Raw genomic sequence first — 27,432 nt, forward strand, 5'->3', positions numbered from 1 at the left:
TTTCCTCTCAGTCGATTACAGTGGCGTCCCCGGCTATCGATTCTGTGCCTGGAATTGATTCTTGACAGATGGTGAGGAAAGGGACGGTGGAACATGGAGGGTGAGGTGTACCGAGTGGCCGACGCCTCACACTCACCAGAGTTAAGAGTCAAGAGTCAAGAGTCAAAAGTTCAACAGGCGAGAAACATGGTTTTCAGAGACGAGAGACAACAATGTCGCACCGCCACTCCCGTTTTGAGTGGCTTGTAATTAGATCTGTTTGTGATTCGTCCGTACGGGTACAGTTGGGCATTTGCGTCACATTTCATGGGAATCACCGTCCTGCTAGTTTCGCTGAATATCGTTCGAAGCCTTAGTGGACGCCGATTTGTGGGTAGACTATGGCAAATATGACGAGAAAGGAGCACTGGGTTTTCCTGCTGACTCGATTCGGAAGCAAATTGATTTTTCTTGGACAACAAACAAATACGGACACTAGGGCTGGCAAAAGATCACCGCGAGGCGTGCCCAGTTCCCTGTTCCAACTCTTCCCGAGCCGACGGGATGAAAGTCTCCATCGGACTCATCCCAGGTGCTGAATTCCTGTGCGATGGATGAGCCTCTATGACTTGATCAAGACTTTGAATCCGATATTCCTCGTGCCTTGAGTTGATGGCATGGCAGTCTCAATGTCGCTCCTCGAGTCCTTGTGCGTGTAATACCTACCACAAATGCAAATTCTTAGCCCATGACCATTAACCAACGAACCCCAACGGCGCCTATCCCCAGCCCGGCCACAACGCTAAGAACATGATCCCGCTGCGCTCTCCCGCATCCCGCCGCCACATCAGTGCAGCTTTGCGCCGCCAGCTGACGCGCTGGGAGCAATTACCTAATACCTCGAGAGATTTCCCGGGATGACTTTGTAAGAAACAGAAAACGCACAAACGCGGAACCGCACTGAGAATCCAATGCCCAAAGAAATGTCGTGGTTCCACGATCCCTCCCGATGATCCCACAGGGCTAGCGGAGGGGGCCCATGACCTGGGACCTGGGGAAACCTTCTCCGCGGACCGGGTCGCGTAGGGCGTGATGCGTGTTCAGGGAAGAGGGCGGTGGGGATAGATCGTGGGTCGTGGCTGTGAGCATTATGGTACCCTTGATTTGGACGAGTATGACTGCGTGTAAATGTTCTAGAACTATGGATGCCGTGGACGAAGACCAATCATGCTTTTCTCATTGACGAGCGCAGAGAGTTTTGAGGTCGAGTATGGTTCGATAGAGTAGGTATTCTCAGCACGAAAACAAGTACCAGCACCCAGTTCATGTCTCCTACCTTTGGCTTTGGCGCAAGAAGCCCCAAACCGACAGTATGCACTCATGATAGGCAGTAAAGACGTGCTTACTGAAGGCACCGTTACCCCAATCTTGGCATGATTCCACTTTACCGCAGCTGCCTTGGTGCGTTTGGCACGTTTACGTCGTTACGCAGTGTGCGCTGAGTCGTGACCTCGCAGATCTCGCTATTGCGAAATGTCCGAGGTGCGAGCTTCCATTGTGGGACCATTTTTTCGGGTGAGCATGACCAACGCGACGACACACGACGTCAACCGTGGGTTGACTGGGTCTAGATTTGGATCTTTGGATGGAGATTCACGGGATTTGGAATTTTGATGATTTGGTTTTGAATATTGCATCTCCTCGGTGAAGGATTTTATTTTTGAGATGATTGAGGCGGAGGTTCATTTGCGGAAGTAGATTGCGGCCGAAAGTCCACCAGGTCAATGAGATGTCAGCATATTGTGTTCTTGCAAATGCCAACTTGACCGCGAGTTTACGTGAATCTTTCGCAGTAGTGTGGCAATTGTCGTGGCACATCGCCTGTCGAGGGTTTTGCTGTGATCGGGATATCAACCTGATAGTTGGCTGCCATCTCATCCTTCATCACCACCAAATCGATCCCAAGAGGCGGCTCAACGGGAAGAAAACGCCGACGTTTGGATTGAAGGGACCAATTAACATGCTGTCACTCACGCCCTTCCGATATATTACCATCGCGAGAGTTCCATTGAGGCGAAATATGGCCACCTTGAGAACCTGCTCTGTTGGTAGATGTCAACCCGGGAAGTCAGGTGTCCATGGTGAACGAGCAGAATCTTAGATCGTTAGAGCTTCTCTGGGTCGAGTGACATCCACGTTTGTATGTTTCTCAAGCCGCGGTCGTCGTCGCCGCCGCTGAGTGGTCATGAGAACAAGACGAAGACGAACAAGAGAAAGATCGCCTGTCCTGGCTAGGCTGGCATCACGAATTTCGTATACGAACTCGAGCATTGAATATACTAAAAAGAAAAACACTGCCCTCGTCATGAAGAGCAGATGTACTGGCTAATTCAATCCGGTCAAGTGGTGCGTGATGCCTATCATCTGTCTCTTCACTTCAATAGCCTTATAACAATTTCCAGAAAGTTCACGAAAAGTCATTCCTCGATATGGAATCGAACAAAAAACCATACGTCAGATCCGGTGGTCGAAGGGACTGAGATCCACACTCGGGTCTTCCCCCATGAACCCCTCGACCAACTTACCCGAAGCGCTTGGTGACAGGAACGAAGAGGAAGGTATTCAAGTATCCTGCCTCGTCGAGGTGAATACACATCACCGGCGTCGCATTCACTCTCCAGCAAAAAGGTTCAAAGTTAGAACCGTGTCAAGATCTCGATATAGAAGCGAGCTAGAATCTAGGAAACATCTCGATCCAAATCGAAACACCAAGGAAATCTACCCGCCCCTCCTATTCTATCTACATCACCACCCTCAAGGCCTAGGCTCCCACTCCCAATACCCCTTCCCAGTACCCCGTCGCCCATCCCTGCCCGCCAACGAACTGCGGTTATGACAGCTCGGATGGAAGTGATCCTCCTCCAGCCCAAAAGGCCACATGGCAATGAAGCAAATCTCCCCGACGTCGCACCCAGGCCTACACTTCTTCCACGTGCTCCATCCGAGATCCTCCTTCAGCGCCTGAATCACCTTGCGGCCCTTTGTCACCGCACCCTCGAGCTTCTTATCGTCGTCCCCGTGACTGTCGTCGACCACGCGCCGGACCTCCGCCTCGGAAACGGCCCCGACCAACGCCGGTAACGCCTGTAGAACGAGACCCCGGACATCAAAGAGGTCTCCGCAGAGCCGTTGGACGACAGCCTCGACAGCAACGTACATCATCCCGTCCTCGGGCGTCCACTCGGCCTTCCAAACCGTCGCCGGCGTCAAAAAGTGCTTCACGCACCGCTCCCGCGCCTCCCTCACGTACCCATCCTCCTCCTCCCCCTTCTGCTCCTTCGCAACAACAGCAGAATCGTCCGCATCCCTCGGATAATCCACAAAGGTATTCGTAACAGTCAAAACCTGCGCCACAAACCCCTCATCCCCTCCATCCGCCCCCTCATCCGCCAACGTCTCAATCCGATCACCATGCCTCGTAACAATCATATCAACAACACCCTGCCAATCAACCCTCCCATCCTCCCACTCCGCACCCTTCACAATCTCCCCAACCCGTCCAAGCATAACCCCCCTCTCCGCCTCCGTCAACCGTCCCAGGCGCGGCATATCGACCCTCCCATTCGGATTACTCACATTCAAAGGATACCACAACCCGCTCACCATCCCCCCAAACCCAAGCCTCACCCGCCCGCCGCCGATGCCATCATACCGCTGCCCGACGGCCCTCGCCCACTCAAACATGTCGATACCGCCCCCTGCCTCGGGGACATCATTCCACGGCCGCCGCAGCACGCTCTCGAGCGCAAGTCCGTCGTGGAAGTCGCAGTAAATCGCCTCGAAGCCGATTTCCATCCTAATCACCCCGTCCAGCCCCCACGCCTCGACGACATCACATATATCCGCGGCCCGGTCCCACTCCCCGAACCCGGGCGCCTCCTTGAGACCGCGTAGCAGGAAATCCTGTGTGTCGAGCGTGCCCATACCAGTTTTACCGGCCGCCATGCCGTCGAGGTACAGCAGCTTCAGATCCCGCTTCGCGCGGTAGGTGTGGAAGTATCCCCGGACAGGCTTCCCGTCGCCACCGCCGGGTCCACCAGGTCCCTTCGGAGGAGGCTTCTTCCTGTCATCATCGTCGTCGACATCCGCCCCAATAGGCCGTTGACTTCCCTCCTGTCCCATCATGAGAATAGGCTCCGAGCCATGCGGTCCTTCAGGTGGTCCACCGCCACCACTACCCGGCGGACCCCCGGGACCCTTACCCTTCCCAGGCGGCCTCGGAGGCGGCGACCCCCTCCCGCCCCGGAAACTCCTCGCGAACCCCTCCGAGTGCTCCATCTCGAACGCGAGCCACTCGAAGCTGTCGGGGGTACTATTCGACCTCGTGCCGTGATACAGCAGCGTGCCCTTGGGCACCGTGGCGGGAATGAGACCCAGCCCGTTGTGATGCAGCGAGGAGCCCCATTGCCGCATGGCAGAGTGTACGGCGTTGAAGATGTGCACCGCATTCTCTCGCGCATGATCCGCGCTCGGCGCGAAGTCGACTGACGACGACGATGTTGTTGAAGGTGGTGATTGATGATTAGGCGGTCGCGGCGCCGAAATGGGCTCGGCCGAGACGAGAGCCGTCGCCGGAGATAAACCCAGGCCAGCAGATAGCGCCAAGACGGCGGCGGCCGAGACGAGGTGAACCATAATGTTCACCTTGGGACAAAGTTAAGGTACGGATTTGGAAAAGGAACACACCAGATCTACAAACACTGTTGAGCCATGTTCAGTCGAGATAAAACGAAACGAAAAGATAAAAGATCAAAAAAAGACGCACAGCTCGGGAGGTGGCAGCTTATGGCTGCGGCTTAGCTTATCAATCGGAAGGATCAGCTCCTAGAATGGCCCTGGTTCGCAGCCCGGTGCGTTGGGTACGCGCGGCTGGCCGCGACAACTGACTGATTCAAGTGATTCGCGGTGAGACTGGAAATGTAGCAATCGGAAATCCGACCGGGGCTTGCGGCTTGCGCGGCGCTCTCGGCCGTCCGCCAGCTAAACCTGTCACCTGGTGTCGTCTGGGATCACCCCAACACAATTGTCCTCATCGAAACATTTCATCTCTCGCCTCTCGCCATCAGTTAAAGATAACATCTGCAGTTTCACAAACTAAAGTCGTACTAAAGTGGGGATATCAATTCGAGTACTGACGAAGAAAGCCATCTAGCAACCATACATCTCAGTTTATGAAAGACCCCGAGAACCGCCGTTTTTTCTTTCCACGATACCATGATTTCTTAGCGCCCCAAGTCCTAGCCGCAACATGCCTCAACCTCATAATACGTTCATTCGCAGGAAATCAGCCCTAGACATTTAGTGGCCATCGTCACCGTTCTGGCCATTAGTCTTTCCAGAGACGACGGGAATCTCCTTCTTCTCAGTAAAGTGACGAGGCAGACGGTTCTCGCTGTCGCTGTAAGGCTTGCCGGCCTCCTCGCGAGCCATGTCATTGACCCAGCGCTCATTGCCGCGCAGACCAGGCTTGACACCGACTTCGGCCCACTTGGCGGCAAGGTAGAACCAGCCCAGAGCATTGCCGACAGTGCCGACCTCATCGCTCACACCAGTGGCGGCGGCGTGGCTCATCTTCTTGTGCAGGTCAGCATCGGTGAAGAGGTTCAACAGATGACCTGCAACGGCCTTGTAGTCGCCGGGCTTGACCAAGAAGCCGTTGACGTTATCCTTGACCTGAAGCGGAATACCGCCAGCAAGAGTCGCAATGACTGGACGGCCAGCGTGCAGCGCCTCCGAGACCTTGACCTCAAAACCCTCGCGGGTAGAGAGCTGAAGGACAACGTGAGCGTTGGCAATGACGGTGTTGAGGAGCTGGTCATTGGGCTCGAGGCGCATGATACTGCAGTCCTTGACGAGGTGAGGATAATGCTTCTCGAGCTGATTCATAGTCTGATCGTAGATCATGCTCGCGTCAGGGTCATCGACTGAGCCATTGCCACAAACAACGAGCTGAGGGATGTCCGTCTCGCCCTTCTCCTCCAACAAACGCCGAAATTCGGCATAGGAGTCAATCACGGTGGGGATGCCCTTGGACGGGTCGAATCGAGCCACCTGGATGATGTACTTGCGCGCAGGCCACTCCAGCTCAGTCATTCCCTGGTTGCGGCAGGCAGTATTGTAGATGTGGCCATAGTAGCCAGTATCCCACTTGTTAAGAGGCTTGTTTAGACCGTCGAGCCAATCAGTGGTGGCCGGGAGATAGACCACCTTCTCGCGAGGCACGTTGTGCGGAACGAAGATGGGAATGGGATGGCTGATGAACATGTCGGCATGCTGAATGTTGCTCCACAGGAAGTTCCAGATGTCCTCCTGAGGGGAGCCAGCCTTTCCAGTGAGGTCGCTGCGAATCTGGATGTGGGATCTATAGAGGACAGGACGATCCGGTGTAATCTTCTTGATTAGGGGAACCAAGCCAGGCATTTGCGGGTCATCAATCTGGATGGGGCATACAATGTTAGCAGCCGTCCATGATCGTAGCTGGGATGTGATGCAGTGGTGTCCTGTCAAGCAGTAGAGGGGTGGGGCGAACCCGACGAGCGAGCTCCTGTGGAGATGATTCCACATTGGATGCATCCGTGGAGGGGTAGATGTGCAAGTGGGGGGAGGGGTAGCAAAACTTGGGGATAGCAGCTAGCTGCATCAAGCGGGGGGACACTGGGTTTGGGGAAATCTCACCATGACAACGTCGGCTCCGCCCTCTTCGGGGGGTCGCAGAGGACCTCCCTCGGAAAGCCAGTAACGGTTGGCATTGTCCGTGATCCAGTCGATAATGGACTGCTTCTCCTCAGCCGAGATGCGCTGATCGGGGTGGCTGACGCCCTGGAGGATGTTGTGGATATTCTTGGTCACCCTGAAGACGCCGGGCCTTGGCTTGGGCACTAGCTATGATGTCAGATCCGTACGATTCTCCAACAGCAACGTGGTCTGGGTCCAATGCGGAAAACAACATACCATACCAGGTCAGGTCGACACCAGTAGTTCGAGCAAACCTAACGAGAGCATGTCGCATCAACGCGACTCCTCCACCTTGAGGGGTACTGCTGAAGAAGGCAATCTTGGTCTTGTTCTCGCGAAGCAGCTTGGCAAAGAACATGGTGGCATCCCAAGTCGGAGCACCGCAGGTATCCTTGTGGTTCTGGATAGTGTTGAGCTGCACACGGAAGCCCGCGTCGGTCTGGACGACACCTCTCCAGCCAACCTGGAGAAGAGGAACGAGGGAAGGTCCAAAATTCCTGCAATATTTCGTCAGTCACAAAGCACATGAGGCAACAAAAAAGTCGGTCTTACATGATGCACTTGCGGGCCATGGAATCGGCCTGCTCGTCAACGCGCTTGATGTCCCAGAAGCTCTTCTCCTTGTGCTCATCATCAGGGCGCAAGACAACGGGGACGATGTCGAGCTCGAGCCAAAGACGGGAGCACAGAGTCTGGCTCATGTACTTGAGGGTCATGGGCAGACCAGCGCCAATGAACTTGGAGAAATTGGCATGCTCATAGTCTTCAAGAGTATTGATGACATAGTCGGCAATGGCATCGTTGCCGGTCTGGGAGCTATCGTCAAGGTTGATATGCTTGACCGTGAAGTCCAAGAGGTAGACAGTGTCATGGATCGCAAGGGCAACCACAGCAGTGTGGGAGTCGGCGAAAACGGCAGAGATACCGCAGTAGAGGGTCTGTAACAGTATTGTCAGTGAAGTTCCTTTTTTCGTTCAAAAGCTGCATAGCAAGCAACTAAAGGAACATAGCGACAAAGTGAACTGAGTTAACAAACAACCAGGACAGAAATTCATCAATTGAGCGGAAGCTTCGGTTCATTGTCTCACACAATGGGTGAAATGGACGCATCAGACCATGAAAGTGAGACATGCGGGGAAAGGCGATGGGTATCGTGAGTAGGCGGGAGGGGTTAACTCACAGTCAAAGCTGGACCAAAATGATTGCCTTGCTCGTGCATGTTGCTCATCTGTCTCCTGCGGTGAGCGGAAGCTCCCAGTGAGAACTGGCGACCCGGCTGCTTAGGGTTCACCATGATGGGCGGTGTTTGGCGAGATTGAGCTTTGGGGTCTAGTATCGAGTAGGTAAGGGAAGTGTCGCTGATGGAATCGATGCCTCTCGCAGGGCAGAGTCTGAGGTGTGCTGAGCACAATCGTCTACCTTACTGAGCGGTAGACTTGAGAGATGGATTGTTGACGGAGAGAAGAAGTGAAGCAGGGGGAGAAATTTTCGATGCGAGGGGAGGGAAGAGTTTTGTGATGAGGCAGGCTGGAGTAAGGTAGGTATGGGAGCGAAGGAGGTAACGTGGGCAGACACGGTCAAAAATGAGGCATGGCAAGCGTGGCAGGCGTGGGAGGCGTGTCAGGCAGGCTGGGGGAAGGAGGGGGGCAGACGGGACGCGGGATGCTGGTAGGCGGACGAACATCAATGGGAAGGATCAATTGGGAAGCAGCTGCCGGACTGGGAAACAACTGAAGCGAACAGCAATATGGGAAGGCACGACGAGACGACCTCTGGAGGGCGGAAAGGCAGGAGGGGGTCAGGTTGCCAAAGAGGTTGACCGGGTTGGGGAAGCCACCGTGGGACGATTCCTGCCGTATCTGCGCCTTCGGACAGGAGAAGACGTTGTCAGAGAAGGAGCGGTTGTAGGTCACCTCACCTGCCCTCACCTAGCATTTTGCGTTGGACTTGGATGTGTTTTGGGCCGTACCGACCGTACCGACCGTACCTGCTGCAGGCACAGGTTTAACATGCGGTATCGAGTGCCATGTAACAAGCGAGTAGAACAAGAGGCACAGTCATGCAAATGGCAGAGTACATCCAGGTATCAAGGAAAGGAAGCAGAAGGAGGTGCCCTGCATGAGTAGGTACCTACCTAAGCACAAAAGGTGACATGGAAGGTAAGGTAGGGCCAGGAAGGAGATGCAGAGGCTCTTCCCCGACCGGTACGTTCGGACGGGTAGCGGCCAAGTGGGGCCGTCCGCGAACGGTCACCGTGAGGTCACGCAACGTCAGGCCAGATTCGGTACGTATTTAAAGTAAGGTGCCTTAGGAAGGTACTCGACTTTCAGTTTCTTCCTCAAGCAGGTATGGGGAGACACCGAAGGACACCATCTCAAAATCTCAGCTCGCAGATGACGCATGGCAGCTCAAGACAGGGGCGACACCCCGCGTGGGAGAAAGCACGTTGACATGGGTAAGATGCCCTGGCTGTGGGGGGAAACACCCACCCTGTCGTCTACCTCAAGATACCTTCCTGTTGTAAAGGGAATTTGGCATGACGGGGCTTACCAGCTAGACTTTACGTCCCTGCCTTCTTGTCAACCTCTATTCAAAGTGGCTTACTTGGTGCCTCGTCCGTTTACCGTATTTTCCTCTTGAAGTGCCGTTTGGTACTCCACGTTGAAAGCCACAGTTACACCACTTCTCTCACCTCCGAGTACTGCAGCACCTAGCATTACCTAAGGTACCTAACATTAGGTACAGTAAGGTAGGTAAGGCAAGGCACATGAGCATGTTACCAGAAGTCCGAGGCGTAGGCTTGTTCAACGTTCAAACCGTAGCCTTGCTCTTGTATTTGAACTATCGAGCCCTCATGGTTAATTCCTCCGCGTACTTCGACACTGCATCTGTACCTTTCAATATCTCACCAAGCTGGTGAGAGTTGAAGTGCCTGAGCGACTTGGTAATACCTCCTCCCCGTCTTAGGTTGGCTGATGCAAATACGTACTGTCCGATACCTTACGCCACTGTGCCACCACCCCACTTGCTGTTACCTTAACTTTCAGGTTCACGGAGATGCTTCCTCAAGTGCAATGTCAACACCGCCAACCTCCACCACCTGATCTGATCTCGATGAACACTTGAGTGAGTACCTTACTCCAAACACCAAAGGTGTATGTTCCTCCTACAATCTTCTCTTTCATATGCAAAAATAACAGCAGCGAGAACAACAAACGCCGCGTGAAGCAACAAACCCATGGCACGCCAATAGTACACCACCATGGCAACACGAGCCACCACGGCGGGACACACCTCCCACAAGCAGCACCACCACACCGCATCTCATCTCATACACCCTCAAAATCATCGCTGCCATCCAAGCGCTGCCTCACCCACGGACATAAATAGTCGGTGAGCATATAGCCATCTCCAAACCACTGAAGTTCGACTTTATCAGCCGTGGGGGGGGGGGGGGGCGCCGTCATCGAGTTACGAGGAATCTAGGAACTCATTCCTACTGGGCTATACCACCCACCAACATTGAGCTGGAAGAACAGACAGTTGAAAGGTAGAAATGACCACGCGCCTCGTACAGATTTTTCATCTTACATGAAGCCGACATGCGGCTGCCAGCAGCCTTTCCGACCAAGCACACCCTCTTCCTTCTGCCAATCCGAGATTGACGAGAAGCAGATGAACATCACCGATACCTGCCACCGTCCGATACCGGAATTGCCCCTCTTGAAAGAACAGCGTCATGAAGAATGACAAAGACTTCCTTGGCTGTTGTCGACATGACACGCCCTTCCGGCTAGCTACCCTACTAAGTTCTGCGACTTTGGCCATCAAGTCGATGAATTATAGTACTATTTTCAAGCGCCATCTCTTCCATTGACCATGTCAAACGTTGCAATAATAGACACCTTATTCCAGCACACCGAGGTGGAGAATGATGCGAGGGCCAGCTCAACTCGACCCCGACCTGTACCCCAATCGTTAGCTTGCCCATGCCAAACAGACCACGGCCCACGACGCTATTCTCGGCGCCCCGTCAAGTTTGAAAGCGGCTAGTTTTGGCTCCCAGGTATAACGGGTACAAGGGTCACGGTGGTTGCGGGGGTCATGCAGGTCGTTGAGAGGTCTCGCTGGAGTTCCTCCTTGAATTCGTGTCGACGACATCAGAGAACCGCATCAAAAGCCTTGCAAATCATTGATCAAGTTGATCTATCATCGCCGACAGATTCTCTCATGGCGTTCGGGAATTTGAGGACTCCCTGGCCTTTGGAAAGCATGGCACGACACCTTGAAGATGGTTCTTCAAGTACCCCAGACATGGGACACCTGGGTTCCACCGCCTGCGTGTTATCCCTGCCCCGGGCAACTTTCGCAACGTTTCTCCATCCCGTCGACCCCGCGGTTCGCTGTCGTATGCGCTTATTAGGGAAGTTGAGAGGATCTCTTGACTTTTCCGATCTTTCTGACTGCCCTTGCGTGACGTTTATTCTGCTCAAAATCACGGCGAGAGAGATATTTTCAGACAGGTCTTATGCTGCTAGATCCACAGCAGCGTCATCACCGCGATGTACCGGACCAAATTTCGCATGGTTTATGGTGCAGACTTCAGGGCTCACTGTTCTCAGGATCATACGATTGATGCGCACCTAGGTGACGAATCATCTGGGCTAAAGCAAGCCGAGGTTCCGATTTTCCTCAGATCATGTCGTCCATCAATTCGCTCCGTGCCCTGCTCTTTGCGTCGATGTTCTCGAACATCCATGCCAGGGCACTCAAGTGGTGCGGGATTGACAGCGCGACGGCTCGGCCCCCATCTATGCATCAAAAGCCAAGATTCGGGCGTCTTTGTCACGAGCTTGAGTTGGGTCTTTGCGATGGGATACGTCAGCGCCAGCTCCTAATCGCCTGCCACCCTCTCTAAGTCATGATATTGATCTTTGATCATCTTTACTGTATTTGCGCCTGTCAAATTCAATTCACTTTCGCCAGAAAAGCTGGTAGGTATAGAGGAGATGGTTTGCAGGCGTTTCCATGCTGCAACATGAGCAAGCAAAGCCCACTACCGATTAATGATGGAAATACCGGTATGCCTCTATTTTGGCTTCATTGGCCGAAACATCTGGGATCAAGCAATATTTCTTGATAGCGCCAATCATACAACGAGATCTTTTCGATCGACCGGCTTTTCGATGCTTCAAATGGAGGACATTCAACGCACTCTCTGGACCAAACCCGAAAGACTTGAGAGAGTGTAGATTCCCAACGGCCTTGTCGACTGTCTATGAAAGCATCCGGTTATGTGTACATCGGGAACTTTGGGTATCCGAGTTAGCCATGGCCAGTTGCAATTCAATATCTGAACTGTAAGTCAGTGAAAACATAGATAAGTGTCTTATCTTCAAGACGGCTTATAGGTTCTACGAGAATAGTGAAGAGATCATCTTAAGCTTCGGCATGACCAAAGGATCATCAGTTGTACCATCGGGATGCGTGCATCATTGTCTTCGCACATCGAAACGGCCAAGCCGACACTTGAATTCGAGGATACCGTATCAACAAGGCATGTGTGATATCCTTTTCGTACCGTGTATATTGTGAATTTCTCAAAATTACCTTGAACGTTCTTCATCCCATTCGTCTCATTCATGTCACACCAAATAGAGTGAACCACAATACCTAGCAGTCTACAAAACACCAGAGCTCCATGCCATCCTCTTTTGAAGCACTCTCCTAGCATGCAGACTTCAATGCTTCCCAAAGTCATCACCCTCTCCACCACCATCACCAATCGCCAAAGACGCCGCCCCCTCCATCGCAAACCCAAACACTCGCGCATACCACCCCTGAGACCAATAACTCATCTCGATATGCGGCGCCCCAGGAATCACACTCCCTTCCACCCTCCGACTCTTCCTAAACGCCGCAACATACTCTCTCACATCCTCCTCCCTCGACAACCACAGTCCGTCCCGTCCCGCAAGCCCAATCAACACCGGCACCGTGATCCGCCCCGCAAACTTGTCCTCCCAGTTCGCCAGCCACTTCCCGCGCAAATCCGCCATCTCGCGGTACGGCATCGGGCGGTCCAGGCGCGCCGTGTGCGTCAGCATCGCCGGGTCCGCCGTACCCGGCGGGAACATGAGCGCGTCCTTTGCTGCGTGCGGGAAGTGCACGTGTGACGGAGGGGGATCATCTGCCGGCGTGAAGTCCCCTGTGCGGCAGTTTTTGACTGCGTTGCCGAAGCCTGAGATGGTGAGGGCGGCGAGTGGGTAGGCGGGGGATGTCTCTTCGGACCAGAGCGCCGCTGCGACGCACGCGCCTGGCGCACCGAGGGAGTGGCAGTGCAGCGCGATGGAGGTGCATCCGTTCGGCACGGCGAATTTATCCCAGAGGACCGGGAGGATGTCGCGGTGGAGCGAGGTGCCCCATTCCTCGTAGAAGGAGGAGGACGAGGGAATGTCCTCGCCGACGGGGGAGGTATCGTTGTACCCCTGGCGGTTGAGGGCGATGAAGGGCACGCCAGTCGCTGCGCTGGTGTGGCGGGCGGTGTAGGTGTCGTCGACGTCGAAGTAGGCACCCGAGTAGGTGCCGCCGTGGAGGCCGACGATGAGGGGAGGGTGAGCCGGGCGGAGCGGGTTGGAGGCCGTGGGGGACGGGAGGCTGTGGAGCCCGGAGGCGGTCTTGCCGTCCGAGAGGGTGAGTTTGAAGGCTTCCATTGTGCTGCTGTGCGGCTCCGTACAGGTACGGATACGAGAAGGAGACAACTCATGCAGGGAAAGTTAAATGGACTGATGCAGGGAGCATTTAGATTTATGTTCTACCTTACTCTACACTCAACGACCTTACGTCGCATCGCCTCTGGGCTAGCTTCATCATTCACGGTGAAAACTGGTGGGGGTTAGTGCCCCTGGGCTTTCCTCGGCTGTTAATGGCGGCGACATGGTTGTCTGGTTTCGGCATTTATGATTCGATTGTAAAGAAAAAGTAGTGGGCGATGGCGCCAGTAGTCTGCCCCCTCGAGACCTCAAAGACCCCGTCCATGGTCTCCAAGGGCGTCCAAGTTTGCAACCGCAGTCTCCCGTCTATTCCGGATCGAGGCCCATTAACAAGACCATATGCTTACTTATAAGCTATCCATACCGTAGTAAAGGTATCCGCGGTTCTCCTCGGTCTAGTTCCCCCCGCCTCGGGGATTACCCATGCGTCCATTCCACAGTTTCTCAAAAGCTCCTCCCGAGCTCCCTTCCATCGACGCATCTCACGCCATCTCAACTCACCGTCTTCCTTTCGCGCTTTGTGGTTGAAGAACTCCAAAGTTCTACCGCAAGACAATGGCAGACAGCCCAGCCGCATCAGCGGCACCCAAAGACGCCTCTGATCCCTCCCCTGCGATATCAACACCAGCGCAACCGCCAGCAACATCCTCAACAACAGGTACTGCACCCGCCGCACCCGCCGCACCCACCGCGCCCCCCACTGCATCGCAACCTCACGATGCTCACAGCTCCACCACAACATCAGCACCAGCACCAGCACCAGCAGCCCCTGGTACCCCAATCCCAGCCGACGATCACCTCACCCCAGCCCCAGAACTAACCCCCGACCCGACCTCGCCAGGCCCAGACGACGGCTACGCAAGCGGAACCGAGTCCGGCTCCTCGCGGGCGTCGACGTCGCTGGCCTCCCACGTGCGCGACTACAGCTTCGAGAACCGGCGGCGGTACCACCGCTATAAGGAGGGCCAGTACCACTTCCCCAATGACGATGACGAGCAGGAGCGCGAGGACATGAAGCATACCATGGTCGTCCACCTCTGCGGCGGGCAGCTGCACAGCGCGCCGCTGAAAAATCCGCAGCGGATTATCGATGTTGGGACGGGGACGGGGATATGGGCTATTGATAGTACGTACCGCTCACTCTCGTCACATCTATTCCGTGGGTGGAGGTGATCTCGTGTAGCAGAATGATGACGGACTAATGCATATGAATAGTGGGCGATGAGTACCCCGAGGCCGAAATCATCGGCGTGGACCTGAGCCCGATCCAGCCCGAGTTCGTGCCGCCCAACGTCCGGTTCATGGTCGACGACGCCGAGGTGGAATGGGTCTACCCGGACAACCACTTTGACTTTGTCCACCTCCGCAACATGGCCCCCTCCATCAAAAAGTGGCCGGAGCTGTTCGCCGAAGCATACCGGTAAGCCCTAGCCGTCTCCAGCGGGTGGCCCGTGACGATGCCCCGGTCTGCCGGACATACCAAACACGGAATAAGCACACACTCTCTCACATGGACTAACACCCACCAGCGTCACAAAACCAGGCGGATGGATCGAACTCCAAGAAATGCGCTGGGTCTACGGCTGCGACGACAACACCATGCCCCCAACCTTTGCCCCCGTAAAAATGGTCGCCAACATCAAAGAAGCACTCGCCAAGCTCGATGTCAAGATGAACGCGGCCGAACTATACCCCGCGCACGTCGCGGCCGCGGGCTTCGTCAACCTGGCGCACGAGGTGAAGAAGGTGCCCGTGGGGCCCTGGGCGAAGGACGACGACTTGAAGAAGATTGGGGAGTACTGCCGCGCGGCGATCTATGATGGGTTGCATGCTATCACGATTGGGCCGTTTACGAGGGGTCTGGGGTGGACGCCTGAGGAGGTGGAGGTTTTTCTGATTGAGGTGAGGAGGGATTTGTTGGATCGGAGTGTGCATTCGTATGTGCATTTTCATACTCTTGCTGCGCAGAAGCCGCTTGATGGGTGATGATAGTGTGGCTATGGGTCGTGGGATGAGTGAGAGACTCCCATAGCTTCTGGAAGGGGTATTGAGGCTGTGTATGATATCCCGAGTTATGACGGGCATGGTTCTGGAACGATGAAGGGAAGACATCAGAGAGATTGGGGATAGCATAAGCCTTGTTTTGAATCTTAGTTACCTTTTGTGCGATTGTCATTAAGTACTAAGGAACGATGACGGGCGTAACACTAGGCAAATGATCCTCAACCAGAAGCCTCTACAATTTGCGTATGAAAGCTGCGAGGCCCCGGTTCTCTTAGACCTCAGCTACACTACTTGGCGAGCACTTTTGTCGCCTGTTCTACCAGTACGACATCAGCCTTGCTTGCTCCGATGATCGGAAAGCTCATGGGGTATGAATCTAGATGAGTCTCTGGAGTGGAAATGCAACACCCAAGGCTGACCACACTGCCGGACTACGTAGAGTCATCAACGACATGACCCATCTCACCAATGTCAAGGTGTCGTACACGAAGATTTGTCCAGCGCAGCCATCAGACGAACGATACGCAGGGATGGCCGTACGGACCTGCGTCTCTTCATCGCTGGTCCCATGTCAGAGAAAGCCACATCATTCGATGGGAAACGGCTGATCGTCGATCCCCACCGATTTTCCCTCTCTATTGACGCCACTATGACTAGTTTCCAAGTTCTCGGTGAGGAACACTTTACCTGACCTCACACACCCCCACCTTCACCGAGCTTTTCACTTTTGAACCCCGCACACACCGGGGACCCTTACGCCGAAGCTGAAGAAAACGCCCAAAAAAAAAGTCTGAACGTGAACCACACACACCAGCACACCATTTGCCTGCCCGATGATTGAGAACCAGTCAATCTAATCTGCTGAAGAACGAGCTAACTCAAGAAGGGTCCAGAGTTCCAAGATCTGTGCCTTGAGCTTAGGCCCGGACATCGAATTACTCGCATTGCCGGCGCCAAAAACGTGAAGAGGCTATTTTAGCTCACCCTGTCACTATCACGTTCACTCTTACAAACTCATTCGTTCACATCTTCACTCTCATCCACACAATCACACTCACACTCACTCACACGCTCATCCTCATACAAGAACTTGTTCACTCACTCACACCTCCACTCACCCCCTCCACGTGCACACCAAGCCAGCCCAGCCAGCCACGATGGATGAGCTAGTCGGCTGGGCAAAGTCCCACGGAGCCGCCCTCCACCCGTCAGTCGAGGTCTACAACGACTCCAACACCGGAAACTCCTTCCGCGTCTCCCCCGACGGCGCCGGCGTCAACCCGGGCGACACCGTCGTCACCTGTCCCCTGGTCCTGACCCTCTCCTACCTCAACGCCACCACCACACCCAACCCAGGCTTCCATCACGACTCTTCCTCCCAAGCATTCCCTTCCTCGTTCCTCGAATCCGTCCCACCGCACGTCATCAGCCGCTTCTTCCTCATCAAGGAATACCTTCAAGGCCCATCCTCCTTCTGGCACCCCTACATCAAGACCCTCCCCCAGCCAACGAACCTCGCCGCCTGGGCCCTACCGCCCCTCTGGCCCGCAGACGACATCGAGCTCCTCGAAGACACAAACGCCCACGTCGCCATCGCCGAGATCAAATCCCGCCTCAAGGCCGAACACAAACACGCCCTCGCCGCCTTCGGCGACCACCCGGCCAGGCACGACTACACCCGCCTCCTCTACAACTGGGCCTACTGCATCTTCACCAGTCGGAGCTTCCGCCCGTCCCTCATCATCCCCGCCCACAGGCAGCACACCCTCTCGCTGCCGGAGGGCTGCGCCATCGATGACTTTTCTCTGCTGATGCCCCTGTTTGACGTAGGGAACCATAGCCCGACTGCCAGGATCGCGTGGGAGACGTCCGATGACGCTGTGAGGGATGAGGAGGCTACGGTCGGCCTGCGCACGCTGGATACGTACGCCCCTGGTGCGCAAGTTTTCAATAACTACGGCACCACCAAGACCAACGCCGAACTCATGCTGGCGTACGGCTTCACCATCCCCGAATCGGAGGTCTTGCACAACGACTACGTCCACGTCCAGAAGCGCGGTGGTGGCGCCGAGGCTGCGGCGGAGAAAGGCGGTGATGGCGCCGGGGCAGCAGCATCCGGGATCAACAAGCCCAAGGATTATTTGATTTCTCTGAGGCCCGTGTCTGATCCGAGCTCTGTGGCCGCGCGATCTGGACAACTGCTTAGCGATGTCGATGGGGACGCGATTTTGCCTCCGTTTCGGCATGTGCAGGATGTCATGGTGTGGGAGCTGGTTCTCGCGCAGACGACAGCTGAGCAGCGGAGCGAGATGATTCCAGTGCCGGAGGGTAGTAATGACGACGATGGGAGCAAGGCAGATCTGGAGAGGTTGAGGATGATCTTGACTGGACGGGTCCCCGCGGCCACGCAGCCCTTGCTGTTCCAGACGATCGGCATCATACAGCACAAAGTGCTGCAGGAGCTCGAACGGCTGGACCAGTCCGAGTTCGAGATGGAGGAGGCCGAGGCGACGAGGAATCAGATTATGGCGTATCGCTATAGAAGGCAGTGCAGGAAGGTTTTGGAGAGTGTACTCGAGTCTATGGAGATGCCCGACGAGGCTGCCTCATAATACGAATCGCAGGTACTTCTGGCATAGTGCATAGACCTGGCATCACAAGCCTACGATCTCTTGAGAAGCTCGCCGTAGACAGCCCGCTCCAAATCATCATACAGCCTCGTCACAACCGGATCAGCATGAGGCTGCGACTGAACAAGAAGCACCCCAGCAACGCCCGTCTCCCGATCCAGCCACCAGTGACTGTTACACATGCCACTCCACTGCAGACTCCCCTTCTTGCGCTTCCCAGGCACGTCACGCATGTTGATACACCCGACCAGCCCGTGATTCAGCTCCATATCCAGCTCAAACTCCACCGCCAGCGAACCACCCCACTCAGCCGTGAGCTTCTCGAATTGTCTCGCCTGTCGCTCGTCAAGCTGCGGCCGGAACATCTCGTCTGCCGTTTCCTTCTTCACAAGCGTGTTATTTAGCAAAGCAGAGAGGAAGATGCTGTAGTCTTGCGCTGTAGTCCATAGACCTGCGCCGCCGCTGTCAATTGCGTTGGGACTGACGTTGCGCGGACTAGACTCCGGACTAAGAGACGATCCGTCGCTGCCGCGGATCTGGAATGCGGCGGTCCGTTCGGCGACGTGGGGCATCTTTTCCGGCCAGAAGCCCGTGTCTTTCATTCCGAGCGGGCCAAAGATGTTCTGGGCGAGGTAGGCGCTCAGGGTTGTGCCTGTGACGCGCTCCAGGGCCTGGCCTGCCCAGTCGGTAGCCGTGCCGTAGTACCACCCTTCTCCTGGGACGAAGAAGAGGGGTGTTTTGAAGCCTTCGAGCGTACCTGAGAGATTTGTCACGGTGCGGCCGATGGATTCGGACCATTTTCGGAGGTCGGGCATCAAGTCGTAGCCCAGGCCCACGGTGTGGGTTAGGAGCATTCTGGGTGGTTTACGTCAGTATGTCACCCAGAGCAGTCATGTGGCATTTTCCAATGATCCTGGTACCTGACTGTGATAGGCGTGGTGTTGTCCTCTAGGATAGGCTTCTCGTCTTCGTCGAAGCCGCGGAGGATCTGCATGTCTCCTAGCTCAGGTACAATCTTGCGCATGTCGTCGTCGAGCCGGAGCTTGCCCTGCTCGACTAGCTGCATGACGGCGGTGGAAGTGATGGCCTTGGTGAGTGATGCTACGTAGGTGAACGTGTTGAGTTCCCAAGGGCGCGCCTCGGTGGGAAAATCAAGGCGACCTGCTGCGTTGCTATATAGGGTTTCTGTGGCTGTCATCAGATGGGGAGGTCTGAGGAACACAACCGGAAGAAGTCTGACCATACCATCTTTGTTAATGACGATGAATGAGGCGCCCAGCAGCTTGTCATTCGTGTCTTGGCCAGAGGCGGTGTACTTGGCGAGGACGGCGTCTAGAGCAGCGGCCATGATGTCTGTAGTGTTGGGTTGAGAAGGAAGCAGTTGATATTCCGCTGAGCGATCCGAGCCAGGCACCTACAGTGATGGGCCAGCTGGTATTTATCGTAGTGCTCGAGATAGAAAGAAGACAAAAGCACAGAATGTGAGGGTCAACAAGAGAGGTCGCAAATGACACCCGAAGGACACGGTAGCAGGCCACGTTGTTGGGAAAGAAGACAGTTGACCGGGGGAAGTTGCGCTGGGCTCGGGCTGCCGTGTCCGGGGGCAAGTGAGACGGGCGGATTCGGTTGCCCCGCACCTGTGAACCCCGGCGTTCCGCCCGCCACACCTTAGTGCGTCTGGAAGGACAGTTTGCGTGAGCTGGCATTGAATAGTAAGCAGTAACATCAACGTTCCACTTGGCCTGCAGATTACTCATAATGACAAGGGCAGTATCGTTTTGCATGTGCATCATTAACCTATTCGGGTCGTTCACGTCGAGTCAACTACTTTGATCACACATCTCGAGGTGTTCCGCTTTGTACATGACTGAATACAACATCTGAATACTTCCACGCCCAGTGCTTAGCGTGCCAGGATATCTTAACCTATTCACAATTGCAATGTTCGAAAGGCAATTTCAATACGTTTGCATTGGAATGGGGAAAAAAAGAAATGAGTTGAGTGAGACGTCGATGAGATGAGCAAACACGCGATGAGAGCCCTGTCGCAGGCTCAGAGTGAAAGATGCGAGGGTAGTTGAAAGTAAGCATAACTTGCTAAGTTCAGATGAACAAAGCCTGGGATAATGTGCCGTTCTCAAAATTCTCTGCCACAGACAGCCGCTGCCTCAAGACTGGGACTGCTACAATACATACAGTGTTCATTTCTTGAACCCTTGCCGTATTGCCCGCCGGGGCTAGGCGCGGTGTTCCCGAGCCCCGGCCCTCACTACGGCCCCACTCGGATCCTGCCCTCTCCGGAATCAGTCATATCGCGCACGAGTCAAACTTGCAATGAGAGCGGTTTCTAATCGTATGGGCTCCCAGTAACGACACCCTGTCGGTAGGACATACGAGCTGCCTCCCAGAGCCTGAGAGGTGCGGTCGTCCATTACTATGAGACCATCCAGCATTTCTGAGGCTTTTATGTCATCATTCACCACGTATAAGTAGTTTCTCATATCTCGTTCCATTGAGTACCTTGGCGTAGATTACGACATCTCCATCAATATCTGCCGCTACCACATGTACCGGAAAGTTACGGCTCGATCACCCTGTCCAGACAGCTCCTCTGCAGTAAATTTGCTATCCTCCCCAGCCGCCATTTTCCGGTCGCGCTTCTTGTTAATGCCAGTGTAGCTGAAGATGAGAATCAGTGCTGCGATGATACCGACCGATATGAACCCGAGCTCGAGGGCGTGGCCTAGGATATATCGCGGGCCATCCTTTTGGCGGTAAAAGTTGGATGCCATGGCCTTCTCAAAGTCAGTACTTTTGCTCTCATCAATCCATACATCATATTGAGACGGGGGTGTCTTACGCCACCGAGGTTTCCCACGCCGATCTGGAGCGCCATTCCTGCGCTTCGTTTGTAACTACCGGCGAGGTTGTTCGAGAGCCAGCTGATGACTCCTGGGAAGGCGGGGTAGATGGAACAAGCAGCTATGAAGACGCCTCCGTAGACCACTTTGGGGTTCGAGCTTGATATGCACCTGCGTAGTGGGTCGGTCAGTCATGGAGCTCTCTGAGAAGAACACGATAGGCTACTAACATTGAGAATCCAACAATCATCATGCACAAGAACCCGACGATGAAGGGGCTTCTCTTGCCAACCCTGTCTGATATATACGCCACAATAACGGCGAGAATTGCAGCCGTGATATAAATCGGCACAGTCATCAGCTGCGCCGTGCTGGACGTGTAGTTTAGGTTTCGGATGATGGTCGGGAGGAATAGGCTGATTCCGTAGAGCGGGCATACAATCTAGTACCCAATGTCAGCATCCATACATCGGTGATAGTGGTCAAAAAAAGCCTTACACCCCAGTACACAAAGATGTTGATCCAAATCTGCCAATCGGTAAACGCGTCCACGACGTATTTCCACTTAAACTCCTCCGCTTCGGCAACTTGCACGCGGTTTTCTTGCTTGCCCTGCACCTGGCCCTGGTATTTCAGTCGGAAGACAATAAACGCTCGCTCCTCCTCAGTCAAGAACTTGGCCGTCTCAGGGAAGTCGTGGAGTGCAAAGAACGCCATGACGGCAACGAGGACGGTCACGATACCCTCAAGGATGAAGATCCAGCGCCATCCCTCCAGCCCACCGATGCCGTCCATCTTGGAAATCGCGAACGCGAGGAGACCGCTAAAGGCACCAGCGATGGAAGCCGCCGAGAAGAACATGGCTTGGCGAAGCTGGATTTCGTGGCGGCAGTACCACATCGTCAAGTAGTACTAATCATCTATCAGCTAACACTGTCACTCGCGCGCCGACCGAAATGATAATTGATAGTAACATGTAGCATAGAGAATACTTACTGCGACACCGGGAAACAGTCCGGCCTCCGTCACTCCGAGAAAGATGCGAGCTATCAATAGGCCGTGGTAGTTCTTCACGATGCCCATCAAGGTCATGACGAGGCCCCACGCGACCATGATGGTCGGCAGCCACACGCTCGGGCGGAGCTTCTTCAGCAACAGGTTGCTCGGGACCTCGAACGCGGCGTAGGTGAAGAAGAAGACGGTGAGGCACCAGTTGTATTGATCGGCCGTCATTCCCAAATCTTCTTGGAGTCCTTCGATCTTGGCGTTTCCGATGTTTCCACCTGGCCGGGCTGTCAGTCATAAGTCTCAAAAGGAAAGGAATGATGGAAACTTGCGATCCAGGAATGAGAGTAGGTAGAGTAAAGCCAGCATCGGGATGAGTCGAATGTCCATCTGGAAGTTCAACAGTCAGTCTCCATGCATTGACGATGGTAATGGGCATGAAACCCTCACCTTTCGCAGGATCTTCTTTTCATCCAGATGCGCAAAGGAAGCTAGCGTTGTGCCTTGCGCCGTAGCTATTGCATCGATCCGCTCAATCTCCCCCTTCTTCGTGACAGGCTCATGCTCTCCATTTTCGAGCTCTGAGATTTCAAGTTTCTCGTGGCGCGAAGCGTACGAGGAGTCCATCGTGGCAATGCTGGATCGCCTTCTGTGTTGGCCTTGAGCTAGGTGTCGGAGGGTGCCAACATTCACTAGAGCTTCAGGCTCCGCAAGTCGATGAAGGTTGAAAGTTGGTCGAGTGCAATCACGATCACAATCACATGGAACGAGTGCGATCAACCTCCATTTTCGCGCCCTATGACCTGAATATAAACCTTCGGGTATCTCTCCGTGGTTCGGACGCAGCCCACACAACCCAAACAGGTTGCCAAAGGTTCCCGTCGTCAGCGGCTGGGGTACGTGTGAGTGTAAGCCCCATCGGCGAAGAAGCTCGGCAGATTGAAACATCCAATGGAGAGGAGGGGGTGCGGCTACTCTCCGTTCCGGAAAACGTCCGCGAGGTCAAATATCCATGCCCGAGGGCGGGAGTCTACCTACCCCGCGTTGCTTATTTCGACTAAGGTGAGCGGAACGTTGGCCGCACTGACAACGGACCCACGTGGTGATGTGAGGGAAGTTCTGGGATTGGGTAGCATTTGCCTTGATTGCAGTAGATCAATGTGTTGAGGGATCGGCGGAGCGGAGAAAAGACGGATTGTTTGCTTGGTTCGTCTTGGTTTGTCTTGGTTGGGATCGTGATGTCACTTGGAGAATGCGGGGGAGGAGGACGATGCTCGGCCCGCGGCCTGAAGCTCTCCTCACTTAGCTGCGTGCGGCGACGGCACTGCATTCCGTCGACTTGCATTGGGGTAGCTCAACGGGCTCAAGATCTGGGCTCCGAGAGAGGATGGGAGAAGAGCTGGTGAGACTAAGGTAGGTAGGTCGAAGTCGGGCTATCAAGCTAGCGAGTTGCAACTAGTAGCCGAGGTGAACAAATTCTCAACTTGATGTACAGAGTTCAGAAGTCTAAAGGAGTATAATCAAAGCGCCAATAATACCTATCCCATGCCTTGCGCCAGCATAATCTCACAATCAGATTGGGAACAAAGCAATCCCAAAGTCTTTAAACGCCTGTATCCAATCAAACGTATCAACGCCCGCTTGCTCTAGTTCATCCCGTCTTTCCCATAAACGCTGAACCACCTTCCACTGCGTCCGGCTGTTGGCGACACGGTAGCACTTGATCCTCTCCCACCAGTGCTCCCACGGTCCGCGATCGCTGGCGTCGCACGAAGCTACAAAGGCAGGCCACGTTATGGGCGCCATGAAGTTGGTCTTTGTGGACTTCGACCGCGTTTTGATGTCCTCGACAGCGTGCATGTGTTCGGCGATTTCGGCGAGGAGCTGCTGGTGGTTTTCGCTGTGACATTTTTGGATGCGTCGGTGGTAGTAAATGACTGCAGCCAAATGCCACGCATTCGCGTGGTGTTGAAAGATTTCCAGGGTTTCGGCATCCTGGTTCATCGCTTGGCGGACGTCTTCGAGGCCTAGAGACCAGTTGCAGAGTCGGTCGCCAAGGCTTTCGCAGGCCTCGAGCAGTCCCTCTGGGATGGGCTCTTCGGTGTCTTCATACCAGAGGAGATACTCCGCCAGTCGGCAGGTCTCCTCGATATCCACAGCGATGGCGGGTGTGATCCCGTACATATACCCGAAGCAGCTGTCGGGCTCTGCCTGCGAGGCGATTGGTTCGTCTATATCCTCTGCACCCTCTGATGGCCAAGGCCCTGGCGTGAAGGAGAATGAGACTGTGCGAGTGAGGAGGTAGAGAAAGTCGCTAATTTCATTCAGTTGCCGCGTGGCTCTGCTGATGACTTTCCATCGCCTTCGCGTTTTCCGCAGCTGTTTTGTGCCTTGAAGGTGGACCACAAAGTCGGCATCACTGCCTGTCGTGAACTGTGTGATAAAGCTCAGCATACTTCACACATCACATTTGGGGAATGGGATAAGGAACTCACGTTGCTAATGGTCACCATTGATAACATGGCCACCATGAGAAGCTTGTATTCCGATGTTGCCATGGCGGGGTTGATGGCGGACTGTAAGCAATGCAGCGCTACTTGGCGATGCTGCGACCCGAGGGCAAGGTATTTCGCCTGCTCGGGGCCACAATTGCCGAGATGGAAAGCAGATGATGCTATAAGGGAGTGAAAAATGACTGAAGAAACGGTAGGTGTGGCCATTTTTGCTTTCGGCAGCCATTCCGATATTGCCTGGAGAGCTGCCGGGACGTAGAGCTTTCGATAAGGATTCTGGGGATGTGGAATGGGCTGGAGTAGGCTCGCGATGTTCTCCACGTAGTGATGCATAAGTCTATCGATGACTGCGTCGCCTGATATGCTGGTAGATATTCGTCTCGGTAGTCTCATGGATGAAATGTTATTTTGCGGCTGCATCGGCAACAACTCGACTGAGTCTTCTAATAGGTCTGCAATGTCGCCCAGCGAAGAGTTGAACTCTTCCTGGAGCTGGAATTCTGGTGTGGCATGGTCATCCTCCGAGGTTCTGATGAGCTCCACATCGAGCCCAATCTGATTTGGAGATCCGTCCTCTCGTGCTGTCGAGAATGAAGGACTTGAGCTTGCGCAGTCAGTGTAGATAGGTGAGGTCGTTGCGTCCTTCTGGGACCGTGTTGATTCTGAGCTGTGATGAGCATTGGTGACCAATGAGCAGTCCGAGGCTGCAATATCGGGACTTCCTAAGTCGTGACTCTGGCCAGATTCGTGACTACCGTCATGGGCTTGAAAAAGAGAGAAAGGACCTTCTTGTATGATGCCCTTTGAGTTTGGTGCTTCTTCAAGGGATGCCAAGAAGGAGTCAATGTCTCTCATCTGATATTCTGGCCCTGTATCACGGCCTGTAAAGGGCCCCAAATGTGCATCAGCCACTAATACCAGGACATGGGGGCAGAAAGGGTAAGTAATGGGATGAGAATCCTACCAATCCGTATTCTCCCTCTGCCATTACTGCTACTGCCAGGCTTCTCCTGCTCAAGAAATGGGTTCGAAACGTTGATCCACTGAAGCTTAATGCCGTAGCCTTCGCAAGGGATCTTCATCTTCTCGCAGTTCCCACAACCAGAAGACCTCTCATCACACTTCACCTTGCGCCTCTTGCAGGTCCAGCACCTGTTGTCGCCCAATGAATCGCGCACAAGTCAGTCCACACCCCTGTCAAAGTGGTCCGAGACATTCTCCAAAACGTACCCGGTAAAGGTCATCGACCGCTGTCCCGATTTAGGCGGCGGCATCGTGGGGTCATGCTCGGGAGCGGATCGCCGGTGGCTGGCTCGGACGGGCTCCTCATCAAGGCGCCTGCGGTGGAAATTCCGGGGTAATGCCCACCCGTGAATGCAAGGTCAGCACTCGGAGACTTTGATTGAATGTGAGGAGAAGTTGGGCATGGCGCAGATGGCATACCGGGAATTTGCGGCAAGACACCACACCTTTCTCGGACCGTGTCGAGATAAGCAGGGCCTCTTGATGGATACGGTGTTATCACGGAAAGCTTACCCCGCTAAGCACTGTTTAGGTACGTGTTCAAGGTGAAGGTTTGCGCGAATTTGTGTTCCGAACACAGTGCGGTCCTTAAACCTTGTTGCAAGCTAGGTGACTAATGATCGCGATCACCTCATCCGGATTAGACTACGACGAGGCAAGGTGTCGCCTGATTCCGAGAAGATAATAAATACCGCGCAAAGGAGCGCCGTGAAGATTAAAGAATCTATGATAAGAAATCTTATTCTTATGACATATCATACACAATTTTCTCTTCCAATACCGGACTTCACAGATATTTTATTGCTGAAGAGCTTCACTCTCTAGTCCTTTAGAACTAAAATACGCGTAGCTATTGCCTACTCAGCCTCTGTTGGATACGACTCAGGAGTATCGTTAACTTGAACACCCCCTCTTTTAGCATACCGACTATCAGCAAACGGCAATGGCCATCCGCCCTCCTCTTCTGAGGTAGCAAGCCAAAGTCTCTGTAACCAGCGTTTCTTCGTGACATCGTTATCATCCTTGTACGCAGATCGCGCATGAAGGTTATGAGTGTTGGCGACAAATTGGATATCGCCCTGCTGCAGCGTCATTTCCAACGATAGTCGGCGGCACATCTCCTCCATCACCTGGATCGCCTCACGCTGGGCATCTGTGTACTGTGGAAGAAGCCCAGCATCCCAGAAGCGTTGTAGCGCTCCGACATAGTAAGAGTCCCACTTCATGCTGAGCTTCTCCTTGTAATAGTAATAGCCCGGAGTACGCATCCACCCCTTTTCTCCCTCGCTCGTCTCCCCCTTTCTATCATAGAACCAGTGTGGCAGGCATAATTGGCGTAGCACATCTGGTCTTTCTCGTCTGAGAGTGTTGTAGATGCTGTGGCTGGAGACCACCTGTGACTCTCCGCCTTCCATCGCTTGGTGAAGGCAAAGCAGACCCACGATGTCGCTTTCATCCGTGTGATACGTCTGAGCTTTCTGCGTACGGTAGATTCTGCCTTCCCCGTTGACTTCTTTGCCTTCAGCAAGGTCTTTGATGTGTCCGAGCATGTGTCCCTGACGATTTTGGCTCAATCGGCGGCCGATGTAGGAACCGATGCCTAGATAAGTCAACATACCCACTTCCTGGCACCCCCCTTGTTTCTGGCACCACAAAAACGATGGGATCACAACCCAACCTCCTCATTACTATTAACTATTGATCCTCAACCACACCCACTACAATACAGCTGCCAGCCTCACTAGGGCATTCAGAGTCGCTGGATTCAGCCGTGATAACCTCCTTTTCACCCGCTTCGATTTGAGCCCGATGGATATCCCTGATGTTCGCGAACTTCGTATTGGGATCG

The 27,432-nt window shown here is 54.3% G+C and overlaps 9 protein-coding genes across 9 annotated transcripts; 2 read left to right on the forward strand and 7 right to left on the reverse strand.

Annotated features, from left to right (window-relative positions):
- Positions 1-2,793: 2,793 nt before the first annotated feature.
- CTAM01_10226 (uncharacterized protein) lies at positions 2,794-4,674 on the reverse strand (the record flags this gene model as incomplete). The annotated part of the gene is made up of 1 exon (XM_060526242.1): positions 2,794-4,674. One exon carries the CDS (start codon positions 4,672-4,674, stop codon positions 2,794-2,796), a length of 1,881 nt encoding a protein of 626 aa, XP_060379187.1.
- A 663-nt stretch (positions 4,675-5,337) lies between these two features.
- On the reverse strand, positions 5,338-8,068 carry CTAM01_10227 (glycosyl transferase group 1; the record flags this gene model as incomplete). The annotated part of the gene is made up of 5 exons (XM_060526243.1): positions 5,338-6,474; positions 6,715-6,917; positions 6,991-7,271; positions 7,327-7,712; positions 7,955-8,068. The coding sequence occupies 5 exons, from the start codon at positions 8,066-8,068 to the stop codon at positions 5,338-5,340; spliced, it is 2,121 nt and encodes a 706-aa protein (XP_060379188.1).
- Positions 8,069-12,515: 4,447 nt separating this feature from the next.
- CTAM01_10228 (uncharacterized protein) lies at positions 12,516-13,487 on the reverse strand (the record flags this gene model as incomplete). Its single annotated transcript, XM_060526244.1, has 1 exon — positions 12,516-13,487. One exon carries the CDS (start codon positions 13,485-13,487, stop codon positions 12,516-12,518), a length of 972 nt encoding a protein of 323 aa, XP_060379189.1.
- Positions 13,488-14,102: 615 nt separating this feature from the next.
- Positions 14,103-15,533, forward strand: CTAM01_10229 (TAM domain methyltransferase; the record flags this gene model as incomplete). Its single annotated transcript, XM_060526245.1, has 3 exons — positions 14,103-14,673; positions 14,763-14,967; positions 15,077-15,533. The coding sequence occupies 3 exons, from the start codon at positions 14,103-14,105 to the stop codon at positions 15,531-15,533; spliced, it is 1,233 nt and encodes a 410-aa protein (XP_060379190.1).
- A 1,175-nt stretch (positions 15,534-16,708) lies between these two features.
- CTAM01_10230 (SET domain-containing protein) lies at positions 16,709-18,163 on the forward strand (the record flags this gene model as incomplete). The annotated part of the gene is made up of 1 exon (XM_060526246.1): positions 16,709-18,163. One exon carries the CDS (start codon positions 16,709-16,711, stop codon positions 18,161-18,163), a length of 1,455 nt encoding a protein of 484 aa, XP_060379191.1.
- A 50-nt stretch (positions 18,164-18,213) lies between these two features.
- On the reverse strand, positions 18,214-19,529 carry CTAM01_10231 (beta-lactamase; the record flags this gene model as incomplete). The annotated part of the gene is made up of 2 exons (XM_060526247.1): positions 18,214-19,036; positions 19,102-19,529. The coding sequence occupies 2 exons, from the start codon at positions 19,527-19,529 to the stop codon at positions 18,214-18,216; spliced, it is 1,251 nt and encodes a 416-aa protein (XP_060379192.1).
- Positions 19,530-20,739: 1,210 nt separating this feature from the next.
- CTAM01_10232 (major facilitator superfamily transporter) lies at positions 20,740-22,674 on the reverse strand (the record flags this gene model as incomplete). The annotated part of the gene is made up of 6 exons (XM_060526248.1): positions 20,740-20,976; positions 21,042-21,213; positions 21,273-21,484; positions 21,541-21,954; positions 22,039-22,302; positions 22,498-22,674. The coding sequence occupies 6 exons, from the start codon at positions 22,672-22,674 to the stop codon at positions 20,740-20,742; spliced, it is 1,476 nt and encodes a 491-aa protein (XP_060379193.1).
- Positions 22,675-23,619: 945 nt separating this feature from the next.
- On the reverse strand, positions 23,620-25,834 carry CTAM01_10233 (uncharacterized protein; the record flags this gene model as incomplete). Its single annotated transcript, XM_060526249.1, has 4 exons — positions 23,620-24,480; positions 24,543-25,471; positions 25,558-25,712; positions 25,791-25,834. The coding sequence occupies 4 exons, from the start codon at positions 25,832-25,834 to the stop codon at positions 23,620-23,622; spliced, it is 1,989 nt and encodes a 662-aa protein (XP_060379194.1).
- Positions 25,835-26,440: 606 nt separating this feature from the next.
- CTAM01_10234 (taurine catabolism dioxygenase TauD) lies at positions 26,441-27,199 on the reverse strand (the record flags this gene model as incomplete). The annotated part of the gene is made up of 1 exon (XM_060526250.1): positions 26,441-27,199. The coding sequence occupies one exon, from the start codon at positions 27,197-27,199 to the stop codon at positions 26,441-26,443; it is 759 nt and encodes a 252-aa protein (XP_060379195.1).
- Between the last annotated feature and the right edge of the window lie 233 nt (positions 27,200-27,432).

Source organism: Colletotrichum tamarilloi, assembly GCF_030869305.1.
Source record: "Colletotrichum tamarilloi strain Tom-12 chromosome Unknown Scaffold_45.1, whole genome shotgun sequence".
Taxonomy (NCBI): domain Eukaryota; kingdom Fungi; phylum Ascomycota; class Sordariomycetes; order Glomerellales; family Glomerellaceae; genus Colletotrichum; species Colletotrichum tamarilloi.